Below are 18,600 nucleotides of genomic sequence, written 5' to 3' on the forward strand. Positions count from 1 at the left end.
GCAGAATTTCAACCAACTCTGAAAATGTTTATTTCCATTTTTTTTTCTTACCACTGTCCTTTATCATGATTGTTGCAATGCCCTCTCAGGCCTGACCTTCACACTGGTATTGGTCTAGACAGGTATAGATCCTATGAGTAACAGCTCTGAGAGCAGCTGTCAAGAGCAAGATCTCCACAAGGTCCATGTATCCCTCACTCAGAGGGAGCACAGATCCCACCTCATCCTCCACCTTTCCATCCTATTCGCCCTCATCAGGGCTATTTGCAAAACATCAACAGTACATCAGGTGTATGTGTCTGTTTGTGTGTGTGTGGAGGAATCAATTCTCTGTTTACGATCTCTGTGTGGAGGGAGGGAAAGGGTGGGTTTATACAGATCATACAGAGTTGATCCTCTCAGGTGCCTATATTCAAAACCACCTTTATGTTTTGCACAGGTTTAACTCTGTGTCATAAATCACCAAGTCAGTGAGGAAATACCCATTCCAGAAAACAATGCACATCCTGCCATTCATGTAGGAGAGACTCAGATTTATTTCCTGAATGTTACATAATGTACATGAATGGACTGCAAGGGACTTTTGGATTTATTGGACATGTCTTGAATGAGTGGAGAAACTGTCCAAAGTCAAAATTCAGCGTTTGTTATGGATGCCACACACCATCCATTTTGTCAAGTTTCAAATGTATGGATTCATGCCACAGTGTGTGTTAGGATTCTCTCCAGCTCTGCACTGCACAGGAGATATTTGCCGGCGTGCTGCTGTGGAGAAGAGGGATGGGTCAAATTTTCCAATGAGCACCAAGGACATTTGGACACTTTTACATTAGTTAATGCTCAAACTGACAGCAGGTTAGTGGTGAAAAATTATGCGTTTAGGGCTGTTTGTCAGCTGCTGCAGTTACATTGAGCAGGTCATCAACCTCCTGCTGCTCTTTTTAAAAATGCACTTTATAGGAAACTTTGTAATGAAATCTACGGGGAGGCTGTGCATGAGCCGTCATTGAAGTTTAAAAATATCTGGAAACGTGAGCTATGTGGTCTTCATTTACCTCCCAACTGACTGTAGTGATTAAAAAAACCCATTGAAATACAACCAAGCCCCACAGGAATGTAAATTGAAATTTCTCTACTTTTTACAATAAAATTGGACTCTTTTCAAGTTGGAACTAGTTGATAGAGAAAGAAAAAAACATCTTCCCCTGGTACACATCATCTTGGTTTGGTGTGCAGCTGCTCCTGTAGGGCTTGTTACTCTTATCTTAAAATGCCATGTAGAAGGTAGAAAAACAAAGCACATTGGCTGGGCATGTGAGATATAAGACACAAGCTCAAGGTACTTCTTATCTGCACTGAGGGTGTTTTTTTCTTTGTGTGAAAGGGGGTTGGAAAGGGACCCGTAGGACGCCAGAGCCACCAGAGTGTGTCTATACATTTTTTTTTTCATGCATAGACCCAGACTGACCTAATTTGAGCTCTGTAGGTCTTACTGGTCCTCTCATCTGGTTGTTTCATGAGGCACAACATTCGGCTATTTTTATACGAATGTCACTTCCAGCAAAGCACGACCCAGACTGGTTCAGGGTCACGCTGAGGAACACAGCCATGGGTCAGGATTGTAACGCAACTCAAGCATATATGATCATTCGCGTCATTATTTAAACAAAATATTGAAGGAAAAACTATTTTATTCTGGAATTAAAAACAGATTTTCTTTTGGTTGTAGTAATTGGTCACCTTCATTTTCAACTGCATCACTTACCGCGCAAAGGGAGACACCTGACGTCTCTGCAAAAATCAAAGTGTTAAAAAAAAAAAAAAAAAAAAGCTCAGCGCGTGTTGCCGGCCGTCACAGAGCTGCAGAGCTTGGGGAGGGAGATGGAGTAAGTGAGTGCGCCGGCGGTTCATGTGTGAGCTTCCCACATTCACATTCGCCTTGCGCGCAATGGCACCGAGCGCTCGCCTCGCTCTCCTGCTGGACGCGATGACCGGATAACTTTTAACTCTGCACGGATGATGCTTTTCCTCGATGGCATCTGATGAATTCTTCACTGGGAAACAGTAACAGGTATGCACGTCTGTTTACTTTAAAGCATCATTAAACTCCCCTTTGAAATGCTGTTTTCTTGTTGCTGCTCCAGTGTTCATGCCTAAAATTAAATTCTTATCTGCTGCTTTGCCAGTTGTTTCATTCTGCATGCGCTCTGATAGGTGACCATATGATCACCTGTCAGAAAATGGATCGTTTAGTCCTCTGTGTTAGTGGACTATATTTGACCCCAATCTTTCTGGAAGCGTGATTGTGACGCCTGATAAGTTGCGCTGTCACGGGGTTTAATTGAATTTTACGATTAAGGTTTGACTCGCGCCAATTAAGAGTCCCTGGCAGCTATAATGCATTTGGAAGAAGAAAAAAAGTTGCTGTCAGTTATGTCGTCTTTGGCTGCATAAACCTCAGTTAATCTATCCGCAATTAATCTATTATTAACCTTGTGATAATGTGCTGTATATGTAGTTAAATACACTAACACCCCCCTCCTTCCATCACATCCTTCCTTGTGGCTTCAGAGCATGCAGGCATATGTAGCACAACACAAGCCTATACATATGCGGGCATATGCATGCGTGCTCGCCTGCATTTGAGGGTCCATAGATGCCCATTTCACACACACACTTGTAGGAGGTCAGAGTCCTGCACATTGACATTGAGTGAGCAGGATCAGGTGGTGGTTGATGAAGGGTTAACAAAAGAGTGGAGAGGGAAGTCAGTTTCAATTAGCACTTGATCTCCAACTACAAGCAAGCTCCATCCACTGTTGCACTGTGCAGCCTTGTATCACATATCCAGTGCCCCCAGATTAGAAATTAATGTGTTTATATGGGTGTGGTTTTATGATCTGCATTCCTCGTGACCTGTCTCACCTAATTTTGTGATAAACTCAGTGCTGCACTCCCATTAGGAGACTTCAAGGTGATTGGTATCGGTGGCTGGTTTTCCCTTCTTCAGATTCTCTTGTGGACAATCATATGATACTGGAGCCACCGAGGAACTGAGTGGAATTACAGACTGAGGAAATCTTTAAAAGCCTCCTGGGTTTGAGCCAGGGCTAAAAATGATCCTTCTGAGCGTCTTTCTCCCTATTTCTGTCACAGAAAGAGAAGTGGGGAGGGGGGGAAGATGGATGAGTTTGTTTAACATCTAGGCACAGGTGTGAGCACCACCATAGCGCTGTTATTTGGACTCGGGCCAGATAGCGAGGTTTGGGAATTAATGAGGGGAAGGATGGAGTGCAAGGAGCAGAGCTCGGGACCAGAGCCAACCGGACCTCTCAGGGTGGCAGCACTGACTTATTACTCCTCCCTGATGAGCCAACCTCACTGACACTGCTCAAAGGCACACTGCCAGCCCCTCATTGAAGTTACCATCTCTGCTTTGTAGTTTCTGTTTCTGTTAGTTGTGTTAAAATCCAGTTACAGGAAGGAAGGAGATGTATACGAAGGGCTGACTGGAACCATCATAAACGCATTACACAATGTCAATGAAGTTTGCAGTTAAGAGCATGAATTTCTGCTGAGTCTTTATGGAGTTGATTGTCTGTATGAGGGAGCCAGAGAGCCGTATCTTAAGGAGGCATCGATATGTGCTTCCGTTTTCCATTCAGCAGGAAAAATTAAAACACTTGAGCCAGTGTACAGCAAAGGACATCACTGCTCATTTGACTACTGTTGCCAGGAGCAAGGAGACGTTTCCCAGTAGGCCTTTGACCTGAAATGATCCTGCCACCACCACCTAATATGCTGCACTTTCATCTTACTAATGAGATGTGAGAAATACTATGTAGGTGTTTGCATGAGAATCCAAAAGTGATGTGATGAATGAGTTAACACCAAACTATGCTGTTTTCCTTTGGTAGGTCTGCCAAACATCTCACCTCCCATGTCACCGGGACGCCTCCATGGCGATGTTTAGCAGCGCAGAGCGGCTCTGGAACGAATCGGACCACCTCGGATGGGAGGAGAGGAATGAGAGCTCAGAGGCTTCAGGGCAGGATGAGCGTAACTACTACGCCATGCTGTACTCCCTGCTCATCCTGGCCATCGTGTTTGGAAACGTGCTGGTGTGTCTGGCCGTGCTGAGGGAGCGCTCCCTCCAGACGACCACCAACTACCTGGTGGTCAGCCTGGCTGTGGCCGACCTGCTGGTGGCCTCGCTGGTCATGCCCTGGGCCGTGTACCTGGAGGTGAGGAGGTCACGGAGTCTGTATTTACAAAACCTTGATCTAGAGCAGTGGTTCCCAACCTTTTTTGTCTGTTGTATAGGGGTACATCACATTTCATTTCTGTTCATTTCAATTTATTTCAAAGTGGATGTTGTTACAATAATTATTTTAAGTTTGGATTTCGATCACTTGGAGTGGCAGAAGCTAGACCTCAAACCATGTGTTCATTACTTTTAGCTATGTCAACCATTTATCCATTACTGTGAGCTAACTGTTCGTCAGTTTAGCCATTTTCTAACAATTTCAGCCATTAATTTATTACTTTTAGCAATCTATTTCAACTGTTTATCCATTAACTAACTAAAACATGGCCTTCTACAATTGTCTCAGGTTTATGGGAGGTGAGTACCGTGCTGTCAACTTATCGTAGCTGCTAGCTTACTGGTTATTGAGTCAATAAATTTACTAAAGATTGGCATCACATCAATTTGTAATCCTAATTGAATGTTTATTTTTTAATCCATGATTTCTTTTTTCGTTTTTTGTACACCGACCTCCTATCAACTGCAGAAGTACCCCTTGTGGTACAAGTACCCCTGGTTGGGAATCACTGATCTAGAGAGGAAAGAAGGGTAAGAAAGTGGAGAGGAAGTACAGACGATGTGGAAGAGATTGAAATACAGATGCTTGGCAGTGAATGAGGGGCTGACATCGGAGAGGAGAGGAACAAGGACAGGAAGTCGCGAAGCAAAGTGGACTTTTGCAACAAAAAAGAGGAGCAACAGTCAGAGAGAAAAAGGATGAGATTCATTTGCAGCTTATTACGTAGTGACAACTGTGTGGGTGATGAGGAGACAGTAATGATGATGATGAAAGGTAGTTTAGATAGTGCTTCACTATTCATGTAGATTATGCATAATTGCTGAAGGACATATTGGATATTAACAAATAATGACTCTAGCTGCTTTGGGTAATTGGCTGAGCTTCAATTTACGAAGAAACCTGTGAATCTAATTTTGATCAAACCTCTTAGGCAAATTGTTATTTATGGTTGCTGTTAATTTTAACTCTGCACTAAACATGTGTCCTTTTTGTATAAGCACATAGGCACAGGCACAGGCATGGGTGTGGGTGGAATAGCATCCTTGAAGCTTGGGGGTACCGAGTGTGTTGTTCAATGGCAGGTGTTTGCCCACATGAGGTCTGAAAATCATCTGGTTGAAGTCCAGTTATGTTTAATAAGCAGCGGCCCTGCTGCTCAAAGTTTGCTCACTGTCAGCACAAAACAAAACATTATTTCTCACAGTGTGCAGAAGATTCAATGGCAGGTCAACCAGAAACGAAGAAATTAACACACTCAGTGAGCAGAAGCAGGCAAATTAAAGATGATTACATCCTATGAAAGGTAAATTAATGTAGCCAGGAACCACGACGGGATTCAGTCATGAGTTTAACTTCCATGCAAGCAGTCATGCCGTAAGAGCATGTGTTACATTTTTCATTTCAGATTCAAAGGGGAGATTTACAATCCCATAAGGAACGGGTCATTAAAAGATAGTATGACTCAAAAGTACAATATTCATTAATTTAGCAGGAGTGAAAAGGTCAGTAATATCTTGGATAAGGCCAGAAAAAACATATTAGTTCAGAGTAAGGGGCGAAGACTTTCAACTCCCAAGACTAGAGCTGCGAGCACCATCACTCTGCGAGCTCTAATCTGAAGGACGGGGGATTAGCTTGTTGCACTTTCACCACCTTCAGCAGGTACTAATCATGTACCCTTGAGCAAGCCACCCTACGCCTGGATGGTACAGTTGATGTATGACTTGTACTTGAAGGAAATGGTTGTATCAGCAGCAATGACTGAGCGCTCACTTTCCACAATTCATCCTAAATGATGTTTCTCCGCCTCAGCAAATGTATGACCTGACTATGGAAACAGCTCCATTTGTAATGCGGAGGTTACTCCTCTATCAGGTAGTGTTTTATTAAATGGAAGACAGTGAGATCTGACAGAAAACAAGATTCAACATTCTTTTCCTCCAACTTTTGTCAAGAAAATTAGCACACGTCACCGCTGTGAAAGTATGGATCACACATGTTCAAACACAGTCAAATAGGAGGTGCCAGCAGAGCCCCACTGAGTCACCATCATATTCCCACACTGTGCACACAAGATTCAATTCATACCCACGTGTGTTTCTTTATGTGTGGGGGCGAGTACAAACAAGTACTGTCTGCATGCATATATTGTGTGTACTGGTGTAATTTCTATACTTAAGAAGATGTCAAAAAGAGGAATTTTCTCAGCCCTCACTTCTTTAAATCGTTAGTTTTGGGTTAGGAATTTGGTTTAGGATTGAAATTAAAGAGGTACTGCAGCAATTTAGTACGGACTCCCATAGAGTTGGGGAGATTAAAAAGAGAATGGTCAGAATTGATGCAGCAGAGGCCGAGATATCCTGATTATCCCTACGCTGAGTCCCAATTCCATACTACAAATTATTGTATACAGTATACACGACACTAATTATCTTAGAATACTGTTTTTGCAGTTAGAATATAAAAATCAACATACTTTTCAACATACATTTTGTAGTTTTTCTGTTTTCTAAGATCTTTCTGTCTCACCACTGTCTGCAATTTATTTATCTATTTATTTTTTGCAGTATACTTGTTATAGTTTTATCTCTTCTCCCATGTGAACACACTGTGCTTAGAAATTTGGGGGCACTCGTATGGTTAAAGCTCCAAAAATACACTTCCCATAATGAGATTGAATAGTTTAATTGATTACACCCTCTCTGTCTGCTAAACATCCATATCTTTCAAAATCAATGCTTTTTAAAAATGTGTAGACAAAGTGCCTCCAAAGCCACTATGTGTGGTACAAACTATTCTTATGGGTAAAATGTTTAAAAGTGCTCCTTTTAAAAATGGAATGAGAATGATTATATATGGGTATGGGTTGAGTTTAGGTTAATTGGGATTTGTGTAGAGGTTAGGCGTGTTGTGAAGGGTTAGTCTTTAGATTGGATATGAATGTTAGTAGTGAATGCTTCCACATTCGTATGCATACGAATATAAATGTGTATCTGCTTGTCTCTTTCAACTCTGGTCTATGCGAGAGAGATTGCTGTCTATTTCCATCTTTGTACACACGTGTGTGTGTGCCTGTGCATATTCCCATGTGTGCCTGCTGCCTCTCTGTGTAGAAGGCGTACACTCCCATCTCGGACTTAAGAGATTCAGTAGTCAGGCGATAGAGCTTGGATCCCATTTATCTTTGTCAGACAGTTATTACCAGGCATTATGGAGCCTAAGTGAAAGCCTGTCGATCTGAGCAGGGGGGTTGGTGGATGGGTGGATGTGGAGGGGATGGTTTGGGGTGTTATTGTTTTAGCTGGGGGTTAATGTGCTCTCTGCGAATTGGAAACTCCCTTGAGGATTATTAGATCCTGTGTTTGACACGTTCCCTGGATTCTACTTTCTTGTTACTTACTAACAGCATTATGTTTGTTGTCCATCATCACAGAACATTCACACTTGACCATTTCAGAGCAGCTTGTGTTATCTGAGGACTATTAATAATATTAATAATTAATATCCCTATCAGCATACATGCTTAAGTTCAATATATCAGGGTGAATATGACAGTATTTATGGCAGCTCAGGCTTATTTTTCCATATCCATCCATGTAATGTAGGCCAAACTGTCTCCATGTGAACATTTTTCCTTCTTCCTTGCCGTTCTGTCACATGTATGAGTGTGTGCGTTCATGTACTTCACACTTCACAGTGAAGAAGGGGAAGAGAAACGTGTGCATTGTTAATATGCCTGTCTGTCCTGTGCAGGTGGTCGGCGGTGCCTGGCTTTTCAGCCGGCTCTACTGTAACGTCTTTGTCACGCTAGATGTGATGATGTGCACCGCCAGTATCCTCAACCTGTGTGCTATCAGCATTGACAGGTGAGTGTGCAGTGTGTGTGTGTGTGTGAGAGTGTGTGTGTACCTTCGTGCTGCAGTTATTGTGTATGCCTACAGATGTTGCCACGGCACCTCCAGCATAAATGTCATCCGTGTGAGATTTACTGGTCTTATTCTTTTCTTCACCTCACCTCATAGATATTTCAGAACTTCCTGGAGAAAGACAATATTTTCCCATCTTGTTTATGTCCTCTTGATGTATGTGTGTGTTTGTGCGTCAGAGTGAGAGACAGTGAGGAAGAGATGGAAATTAGGTGATTTCTTTTGTACAATGTGGTTTTGATTTGGCGTTCTAAGCTCAAACTTGTGTACTTGTATGCTTATGTCTAATTGCTGTGCACTTTGTTTGCATTAATGCAGGACGACCTGTGTCCTGCATCAGTATGACCCTTTACTGTAGATGTGCATCTAGTGTTTACATTATTTATTGGCTTAGTTTTCTTCTTGTGTCACAGTTAATATTTAATTGCCCTCTAGAGCCTTTGAACTTATAACCCCAAGGCATCAAGAGTTCAACTTCATTGAATGAATAAGGTACTACAGAAGGACTGGGGGTGTCATGGGAATGTATTTCTACAGCATGTATAGAGGAGGGAGTATTTGTCTTACTCTGCAGTTAGTAAGACTTTCCGATGGGTGCTTTCATAAGATACTAGGAGTTAGTAGAGACCAAAAAACAAGGGTGAAAATTGGAGAAAGTTACATTCACCAGGTGGCCAGAAACATGACTCCAAATCAATTGATGTTGTTTCATAACTGATGTGTAAATAGGCAACTCTTTGGTAACAAGTTCACCATATCAACTTAATAAGTCAATGTTGTGTTCACAACTTGTTTTTGCTGCCCCCTGGTGGCCAAAATAATCTGTTATTGCAGGTTTAAATGATCACAAATTAATTAATACACAGAATAACCTGCAGCTAGAACTGGTATTAATGGGGAACTTATAGGCAACATGGTACAGTGACAATGAAGAGACACGGTGAAGAGAGGGTGGGAGGCCAAGAGGGGCCCAAAAGCAAATATTTGCCCCAGGGCCGTCGTCATGTACTGTAAAATGTATCTAACCCCCCTTTTTTAATTTCATGAACACTTTTACTATATTTTGTATCCAGTTAATTGCACGTGGTTACATGCCTGCTGCTATATATGTTAGTCCTGCAGTGTTTTTTGGCTGCAATGCATAATTTGCTTCTGAGGAATGAAATTGTTTGGAGCCCCGTGGTTCTCTGTGATTGATTATTAGACGAGTCAACAACACAGCATCACACGCGCTGTGAGATGCTAGATTAAAGCGACACACCGGGGGCATTCTGCATCGCTGATACTGTACAACACAGCCGTATTACTTTTGTGACAGCATTGTTTATTTATAAGTTTATAGCAGTCGTTGCTTTGAAAGCAGGGAGGATTTGTTGCCTGTTAAAAGGAAGAGTCAAACCAGGCCATTCAGAGGCAGAATAAATACACCTGAAAGGAAGTTATTGCGTCAAACTTCAAGGTGAAGTGAAAGTGTTTACAGCCTGGGTCATATTTTGAGAGGCGACGCAGAGCTGAGGTGCCTTGTTTTCATCCTCAACTAAAAGTGTAACTTAAAGCAGCATTTGATCAATAAATCATGTACATTATTTTTTTACCACACCACTTTTTTCCTCTCTGCTTTTATTTAAGCAGACAACAGCATGGCAGGAGGGTAAAGACGGAGTAAAGCAGGGAGTATTTTTAGTGAACGCCTGTGCTCCGGGTTTCGCCCTACATTTTGCCCAGAGAGGAAGCAGTGTAATTAGTCTGATGAGGATAAACAATCATGGCAGTTATCTGGCTCTAAACAACATAACATCACATCCATTTTGGGTCGGGGTCCAGCATAATTGCTGCTTGTTCTGAGCCATTGCTGGACCTAGTTTTTCCAGGGCTCATTATACACTCTTGGCATATAGTGTGCTGATTAACTCTTAAATCAAAGCTCAACTAAGCATATTGCTGAATACCCAAATCATTTCTAAATAGAAATGCCTGGTTTGCTGCTCAATTGTTGGTATTTAAATTATCCACTTTCTCTCAGCAGTGCATTTCTTGGCATCCCCAAAGCCCAGTTCACCCTCTAATTATTCCCTTTTACTGTACTATATCAGCTCTTTTCCCCTCATTCAAATGTCACCACCTATCCCCTGTACACATACACACACACACATTTTCAAAGCTGGACAGTCTCTAATCTGTGTGTGTCTGCAGGTACACAGCGGTGGTGATGCCCGTCTTGTACAACACCACCCATCGCTCCAGGAAGAGAGTTTTTACGATGATTGCCACCGTGTGGGTCCTGGCCTTCGCCGTCTCCTGTCCGCTGCTGTTTGGTTTCAACACCACAGGTCAGGTCAACAACATTTTGACTTCATCTTCCTGTCCAAATGCATCGCCAAGAGTGGAGTTATGCAATACGCAGAGTCGATTGCTAGGCACGAAGGCACTGTGATATTATGAAATTCAGGGTCAAAATTCAGTCTGCTTGCCGTTTAGGGTCAGCAGTGGGACATGAAATGCTATCTGAAATTAGATTTAAAGGTGCACTCCACCAAGTTAGCATGTCAGAGTCAATTTGGTAGTTGTGGGGAGGACTGTACTACTCAGCTATGATGAGACTTGAGACAGAGAGCCTGTGTTACAAACTGGAGCATGACTACAAGTTTAGCAGTGGAGTTAACCATCTTTGAATGATATGTGTACGATTCCAAGTCACAATAACATAAGGCTTTTTTATTCTTCCCATTTGAAAACAAAATGTTTGAACATTGCATGCACTGAATTCTGTTTAAATTAGGTTACCGTAGGTGGAGAGATGGTGTCTCTCTGATGATTCTGAGGGATGTTTTTGGGATTATCCATGTATTGAAAAAACTGCTGTGCTGACAAAATCACGTTTTCTGCATTTGGCCAGTGTGACGTGGGAACAAGAAGAATTACCAAACAATAAAATGGACATAGAAATGTGAGACCAGTAGCTATTTTAATTTCAATAGCCAGAAGCACAGATGCATGACTGCACGCACACAGTGAGGAGCGTTAGTTAGACACAATGTAAAGCTACTCACAGGGATGCAGGTATTTGGAGTCCACTTACAATCAATGCATGACAATGGCTGGTGATTGCAGTAATCCCACTGTTTTGTCAGTATGCAACCACGCATCAGCGTTGGAAGGAGGGACCAATGGGCTCACATCGGGTCCAGGATCCTTCATTATCCCTCAAAAGAGATGGATTGAAACGCTGCATCAGTGCCTAACAAAATGGCTAAATACTAAGAATCTAGAAACTGGAGGTGGTTTGGATTGTGGCTAGAAATAGATTGTATCTGTCTGTCCTTGTTTCCATCTCTCTGTCTGTGTATTGAGGTATGTGGTATTGATCCAGGGGAACATCCAGGGAGAGGCCAATCACTTCGTTTGCTCGTGCCACTGACATGCAATATGCATTGCTTAGCTCGGGTCAGAGTCTGTGTCATGTTTTTTGTTTTTTTTTCAAACTTCAATTTACAGCACCGTTAGCTCGCCTGATAGATATTTAACTCTGGAATACTGATTGAGTAATTGGTCTATACACTATTATTATTATGTCAAATGGTCTCTTATCCTGAATTTATGGCACAATTATTGCCAAATCAGTCATACCTCCATCTCTGTCATCGCTGTGAGTGTATGTGTGCAGCACTGTACAATTCAGTATGTATGATGAATATGAAAGAGGACAAGCCATAGCGGTCATTTTCAAAATGGAGGGCATGCACAGGGGTCAGAGGTTGGCTGTAAATTACGCCTACTGTCTCTTTTATTATCCTGTAATTTTGAGGCTGTTTTGCATAATGATATTTTCTTTCTGACTCAGACGACCCGTTGGTGTGCTCCATCTCCAACCCCGACTTTGTGATCTACTCCTCGGTGGTGTCCTTCTACCTGCCGTTTATTGTCACTCTGCTGGTCTACATCCGCATCTACGTCTTCCTCAGGATGAGGCGGAAGAGGATCACCTTCGGCCAGGCCAGCGGAAAGGTGCAGCCAGGCTCAACTCCGCCGTCTGTGGTGAGACTGTTATTTAATTTCCTTTTGTTGGTGTTTTTCCTTTTACTGAGTTATGGTTCCACTTTCTAAAAAGGCACCCGTCATAAAGGATTTGTAAGTTGTAATGAATACCTTTTATTTATGGTTAATCATTTACAAATGCTCTGTAAATCAGGTGTAAGCGGTTAATATCAACTACCTTTGGGTTGCCAGGTTGTGGCTAGGGTTTATCCTCCTCCAGTATGACATTTGGTTTGTATCTTTAGATTCTGGAATAGATCTGAACCAAACTTCATAAATAACCTTTATTAATGACTTTCTAACATTTAGAGCTGCTGGCCTAATATTTATTACTATTAATGACTTGTTAACATTTAGAACTGTAGACCTGATGGTGTTTTTATTGTTTATTAATGAATTACTAACATTTATAACTTCAGACTTGATGCATACTCATAATGACTTGCAAATTACATTTCACCTTTATATTGCACCTTTTCTGTTGGACACGCTCATCTTTCCTTTTCCTTTTAACGCACACATATCTCACTAGCAAAACCTCCTCCGTAGCCTCATAACTGGTTCCATTACTGTATAAAAATACATTGCTGCTGTCAGAAACACTGAGTAAAATTGCCGTTTCTCTCACATGCATGAATTTCTGTAAGTCACTGGTAAAATGGTTCAGAGGAGATGTCAGAAGAACTTCAGGAATATTACTTTGCCAACTAATAGAAGAGAAAAGCCGTGTGATTTGGTGTGAGGCCTTTTTCAGCTGATCACAGGTCAAAGATGAAATGTAAATGTGAAGCTCAGTTCATTAGCAGTTGACATGGCTATCACTGTGAAGCTGATCTTAATTAAAATGGCTTGTCAGGTTAAAAATAGTCAATTTAATCAGGAGGAGCTTTGAGCTAATTTATACAAAACTATATCAGGTTTTTCAGGGGGAAAAAATGAAGTAAGAATGAAACAATAAATATGTAAATATGTGAACCAGGCGCGTAAGTTATATATTAGTCCTTAAAAAGCATCATGTCTTCTCATTTTTTACTATCAGCGATTTTGTGACACTGTTCTTTAAACGGTGGATATCTCATTACAGGGCAAATCAACCAGCTGTCGGTTCTTTGATCACATCCATCACTCTAATATTTGACCCAGTTACATCTATCATACAAATGACGGCTTTATCTTTTAACCACGGGCAAGGAGACATCAGGTCATGTTCTGTGCGTCTGCATCTACCCTATTTTTAAAACATGGTGTAAAAAAAGACAGTATAATTCAATCCAGTAACTTGTCCAGCTTTGGCACCTCCAGGAGCTTCATGTGTAATGTGGTCGGATTAATTTCAGTCCATTTTTCCTCTTCATTGCACTCAAATCCACAGTCAAGTCCTCTATTTTAACAGTAGGTTACAGATAATTGGTTGTGGTTGAGCCCCTCTTTGGGATCTCATCCATGAGTGGAGACATCCGTTATAAGATCCAAGCCCTGGAGGAGTTTAGGCTGAGGGAGTTATAATGGAAAATAATGGAAAAGTGTGTTGAAATAACATGATAGGACTCTGAATCAGTCAGCTGAAGGAATATTTGATATGGAGGAGGAGGCTTTCAGTCACTATGTTTCTGAGCTGTAATTGAGTCTCACAGTGTTTGGCTCAGGTGAAAGTGACTGGAAATATAGCAGACGAGTGAATCCTAATTCTCTTAATTTATTTTGTCTGTGACACTCAACAAGATTTGTTTGAAGTTTAATAAAAACATCCTCTGGGATAAATCAATGTGTTTCCAAGTGAATGGCAAAAACGTCCTGTACCTGCAGATTGAAGGGGAAGGGCTGTTATAAGTGTGATAAGAGGGAATTGAGCATTTCTCTGGAAAAATATTCTGCATCTTGAACTTCCCTCTGCTCCCCCAGGAGACCTGCCTACAAGAGGAGACTCCCAAGGCAAAGCAAGACCTGTCACCTATAAGGATTAAAGTGGTGGGTGTTATTTCAAACTAGAGCTCCAACACAGCCGTTAGATTCTTGAATTGATTTTTTTCAGTGCTCTAGTTTCAGCCGAATGCCTGAATAACTCTCATATTGACTGTGTTGGCGTATTGTGACATGGTGGCACGCAAGGTGCTTCTGTTTTTAGCCTTTCATGTGAGTCTGTCTGTGTGTATGTTGACGCGCGCTTGAGGTTTTCTCGTTCCGCTCTGTGGCCGCAGCCTGGGGGTCTGAGAAGGAGCTGAAAATTGTGATTATGAAGCATGGCTTGTTGCCTTGTGTCACCTGGTCACTAGTCAGCTGAGCAAAGTCTGTGGGTGACGCACTGCAGCACCTGCATAATCTATAGACTGTTCAAAGGCGGAGGGAATAACAATCTGTACTTTTCCCCTGAGGAAAATGTGTGATGAGATGAGTGTGTGAGTAAGAGAAGACTATAAAAACTCATAATGGAAATACATATGGCACAATACTTAAAACTGAGCTAGAATACTTAAAGCTTCTCAGTACTCCAGAGGGAGTGTTGAGAGTTGAGCTGTATTTGTTGATGTTTTAGAAAGTGGAAGTATTTAAAAAGGCTATAAATAAATAAACAACATTTTGCATCTACAGATAATACACAGACACTGTAGCTGCATTGATGTGTGCTGAATGCTAACTGTACATCTGTGATTTTAAAAACTTAAAGCAGAGGTGCTTTTCCACCGCTCTCAGTCTGTCTGAACAGCACTTCTGGCATGTATTGGCCATTACCTCCAACTTTGTAGCTGAGTAGTTGAGTCTGGAGTAGCTCTTAGCCTCTAATATTTTCCCCATGAGGTTAATGCAGGATAAAATAAAGGTAATCTTTCAACAGATATTACACTGGAGAAGAAGTTCAAGAGGATAAGAAGGTAGAGTGATGAACTGGGATAACTTAAAATTCAAACATTAAAGCTGCAATAATTTATTTGTTTTTGGCCACTGGGGGCAGCAGAAAACACAAGATGACACTGAGTTAGAAAACAATTAGCTATTTATACATTGAGCAGCAGCATTTAGACTCGTGTTTCTTGACGAACCAAAATACTAAAGCTGCAGGCCAGAAAACCAAAACAGTGAGCTGAAAGACACTAAAACACTCCGTAGAGCTGAGGGGAACTGCAGAGTTGTTGGGTGATCAGTCTGAAGATGGTTCATCCCTACAACCTTTCACATTTCACATGATCCATTGTTTATGTAACAATATGACTTAGTGCAGTTTTAATGACAACTTTTTTATTACAAGAAAACTAATGTGATTACATTAAATATGTGGGCTGATGGTGTATCATTTGTCCCGCCAGCAGAGTGTTGAGCCTTCAGGTCCCTCCAAGCCCAACCTCCTGTCAGGATGCCTGTGGCGCAAACGCCCAAAGACAGGACCTGTGGAGAACTCTGTGCTGCCCCCGGTGGACACGCAGAACTGCTGCAGCATCAGCCACGCCTCCTGCGGCCGCACCGAGCTGGATCTGGAGCAGGAGCGAGCGGACGAGGAGGAGGCGGAGGAGAACAACCAGAACGACCGGCCTCCTGTCAGGATGAGCTGCGAGGTGAAGGACCTGTCCAACGGACGAACACACACGTCCCTGCGGCCGGTGCCTCATTCTCATATCAGCAATACACGATTCAGGAGCATGCACGCACGGGAGAAAAAGGCCACTCAGATGCTGGCCATTGTGCTTGGTGAGTGGAGACTGTCTTAAGTAGGATAAGCAGAGGAAATTAAAATGTAAATGTCATGGTAACACTTAATGCTGGCAATTTATAGAGGCAATATACAACCGAGTTACTTTGTTCCACTTCAACTACTTCAAAATGTTTCTGATGGACTTTTCTGCAGTATGTACCTGGTCACCTGTACTGCTCTCGTGACGGCACATTTACCCACTCCGTGTGCATTGGCTGCATATTTTGCAGAGCCACAATAAATCAAGCTGAAATGTCAAAAAAAAAGTCTGGCTGGCTTCAGGTTCACAGTGTGTGTCCAGACACACGCTGTAGCTCCTGACACAGCTTCCGCACGCTCCAATTATCAACCAGGTTGCTATAAGCCTGGTCAAGTTAGCTCTGGCACAGCATAGATCTCGCTGACAAAAATGTAATCAGAGGTGTCTGACTACATTATAGTGGTGTCAGTAAAAGCTGTGCTGCACACATAGACAGTGATCTCAGTCCAGCCCACTTCCCACCTGCTTTCAGCCATCTGACCACTGCTTTGCTGTGATGTTGTGACCCCAATTATAGTGCTTGAATTTAATGAGCGTTTCAGCTACGCTGCTGCATTCATAGTTGTTTCTACGTAAACTATGTCCTGTTGGCTGCTGCTGGGTAAATTAAGTGACTTCAAGACTTGCGTCTGAACACCACACAAGTACAGGTTAACTGGGAACCAAAAGTGTTCTAATTAACCCTTCGCCAAGCCTGTTGCTATGCCTATTGCTAAGCTTTTCTTTCTAGCACGACACATGATAACAGCAGATTTACCACTCGAAATTCTTTCAATATTTGAAGCAATGGGTCTTTGATTTGACACAAAAGCAGAGAAAAGCAGACCAACTGTAGCACTAACTGCAGATTTCATCAGCTGAAACTGTCTGGAAGATTTATTTAGCTGTGTTACCTAATTAGCTAACACTAACTAAAAATGAACTTGAACATGATAGCTACAAATATAATGCTGAAAACCTAAGCTAAAGCTAGGTTTAAACAAAAGTCACTTTGTTCTTGTATTTTAGCGCTGGGTAGACTAATAGTACAGTATTATTAGTACAACTGTGGTTACAGTGTTATTTGTTCTAACATAACCTGTTTGGACCGATTTCTCAGGTAGCAAGTTTGGCTGAAGTTGTTGGAGTGTAAACTTCCTCAAAACAATTAAAGAGCAGGAATAAGCCGCTATCTCTAACTCTGATATAGTAGCATCTTTGCACAGTGGATGCGTCAGTCTTGAACTGAAATTCACATAACCTGTAACCCCACATTGAAATTCATGTAGATCATTATACATTATAAGCTAACTGCTTTGGAAGTAACCCTTGGTTACTGTAGCTTGGCATGCTAACATGTGCAGCTTACGTTAGAGAAGACCAACACAAATTTAATCCATTTCTTACACAATTATTGCTCTAGTGTTTCTGGTTTTGGAAAGGTTTAAAGAAAGATGTCACCCTTCAAACTCTTAATATACGGATTATCGCTCAGTTGTTACTCTGAACTATGTCAGTCCTGAGCAGGGCAATATCACCTGTAACTCCACATAATACTTAATGTAGTTAGCTAATGACTACATTAATTATTCTACATTATTAGCTCATTTAGAAGTAATGCTTGGTTAGTACTGTTGGAAGTAAGCTAGTTAGCCGTGCATGCTAACATTTGCAGCTTATGTTACACTGTTTAATCCATTCCTTACAGTTTTGCTCTTGTGTTTTCGGTTTTGTCCTTTCTCCATACCTCTCTGCTCGCTGGCTGCTCCAGGGGTGTTTCTCATCTGCTGGCTGCCTTTCTTTGTGACTCACATTCTGAACACCCACTGCAGGACATGCTACGTGCCTCCTGAGCTTTACAGTGCATTCACCTGGCTGGGGTATGTCAACAGTGCCCTCAACCCTATTATCTACACCACCTTCAACATCGAGTTCAGACGGGCCTTCATCAAGATCCTCAGCTGCTGAGGGAGACAAGCGCGCCAGGAAATTGAAATGGAAATGAGGCTGTGCACTCGTGCTGCAACTCTGGCGTGGTGCATTTAGTAAACAGTGACCACACATGTACGCTGGTCATTGTCAAGGAATGTAAACCTGCTTTGTGTGCTACAGGAGTTATGCATCAGCAGCAAGGTGAAGCATAAAACAGAAGTCAATAGATGCAAACAGAAGAGGATTTGTACTTCAAAACAGATAAAATTTTTGTTTCTCAACAGGGCTGGGATTCCATTTGAACAGTATTAGTCAAATAAGACTTACATTTTTCACATGCATACAGTCTCATTCATAGCACAAAGTGTTGGACTTTCTTGTGGATATGTCTTGTACAGTATGTGTCGTGCTCATTGGCACAGTTCCTCAGTGCAGGACTGAAGTTTGGAAGCTCTTCAGAGCCACGATGGAGCTTTTTAAGGCTGGAAAATTGATCGCGGAGCTGCGGGCCACTTCGTCCTGAGGCCCACTGCCACGTCACTGTGTGGATTAACTGATGTTACTCACCTCCCCCACTCACCCCTTCCTTCATCATCATCACCATCAGTTACTCACCAGTGCATGCACAAATCAAATTTCAAGGGCGTTACACTTGAATTACACAGAAGGGATCGTATT

General features: G+C 42.0%; 1 protein-coding gene across 1 annotated transcript; it reads left to right on the forward strand.

Moving 5' to 3' along the window:
* Nucleotides 1-3,941: 3,941 nt before the first annotated feature.
* drd3 (dopamine receptor D3) lies at nucleotides 3,942-18,062 on the forward strand. The gene is made up of 7 exons (XM_070927907.1): nucleotides 3,942-4,244; nucleotides 8,079-8,191; nucleotides 10,445-10,581; nucleotides 12,093-12,286; nucleotides 14,189-14,254; nucleotides 15,589-15,967; nucleotides 17,762-18,062. The coding sequence occupies exons 1-7, from the start codon at nucleotides 3,960-3,962 to the stop codon at nucleotides 17,956-17,958; spliced, it is 1,371 nt and encodes a 456-aa protein (XP_070784008.1). The 5' UTR covers nucleotides 3,942-3,959; the 3' UTR covers nucleotides 17,959-18,062.
* The last annotated feature ends 538 nt before the right edge of the window (nucleotides 18,063-18,600 follow it).

The sequence above is a fragment of the Enoplosus armatus genome, chromosome 21 (assembly GCF_043641665.1).
Source record: "Enoplosus armatus isolate fEnoArm2 chromosome 21, fEnoArm2.hap1, whole genome shotgun sequence".
NCBI classification, from domain to species: Eukaryota; Metazoa; Chordata; class Actinopteri; order Centrarchiformes; family Enoplosidae; genus Enoplosus; species Enoplosus armatus.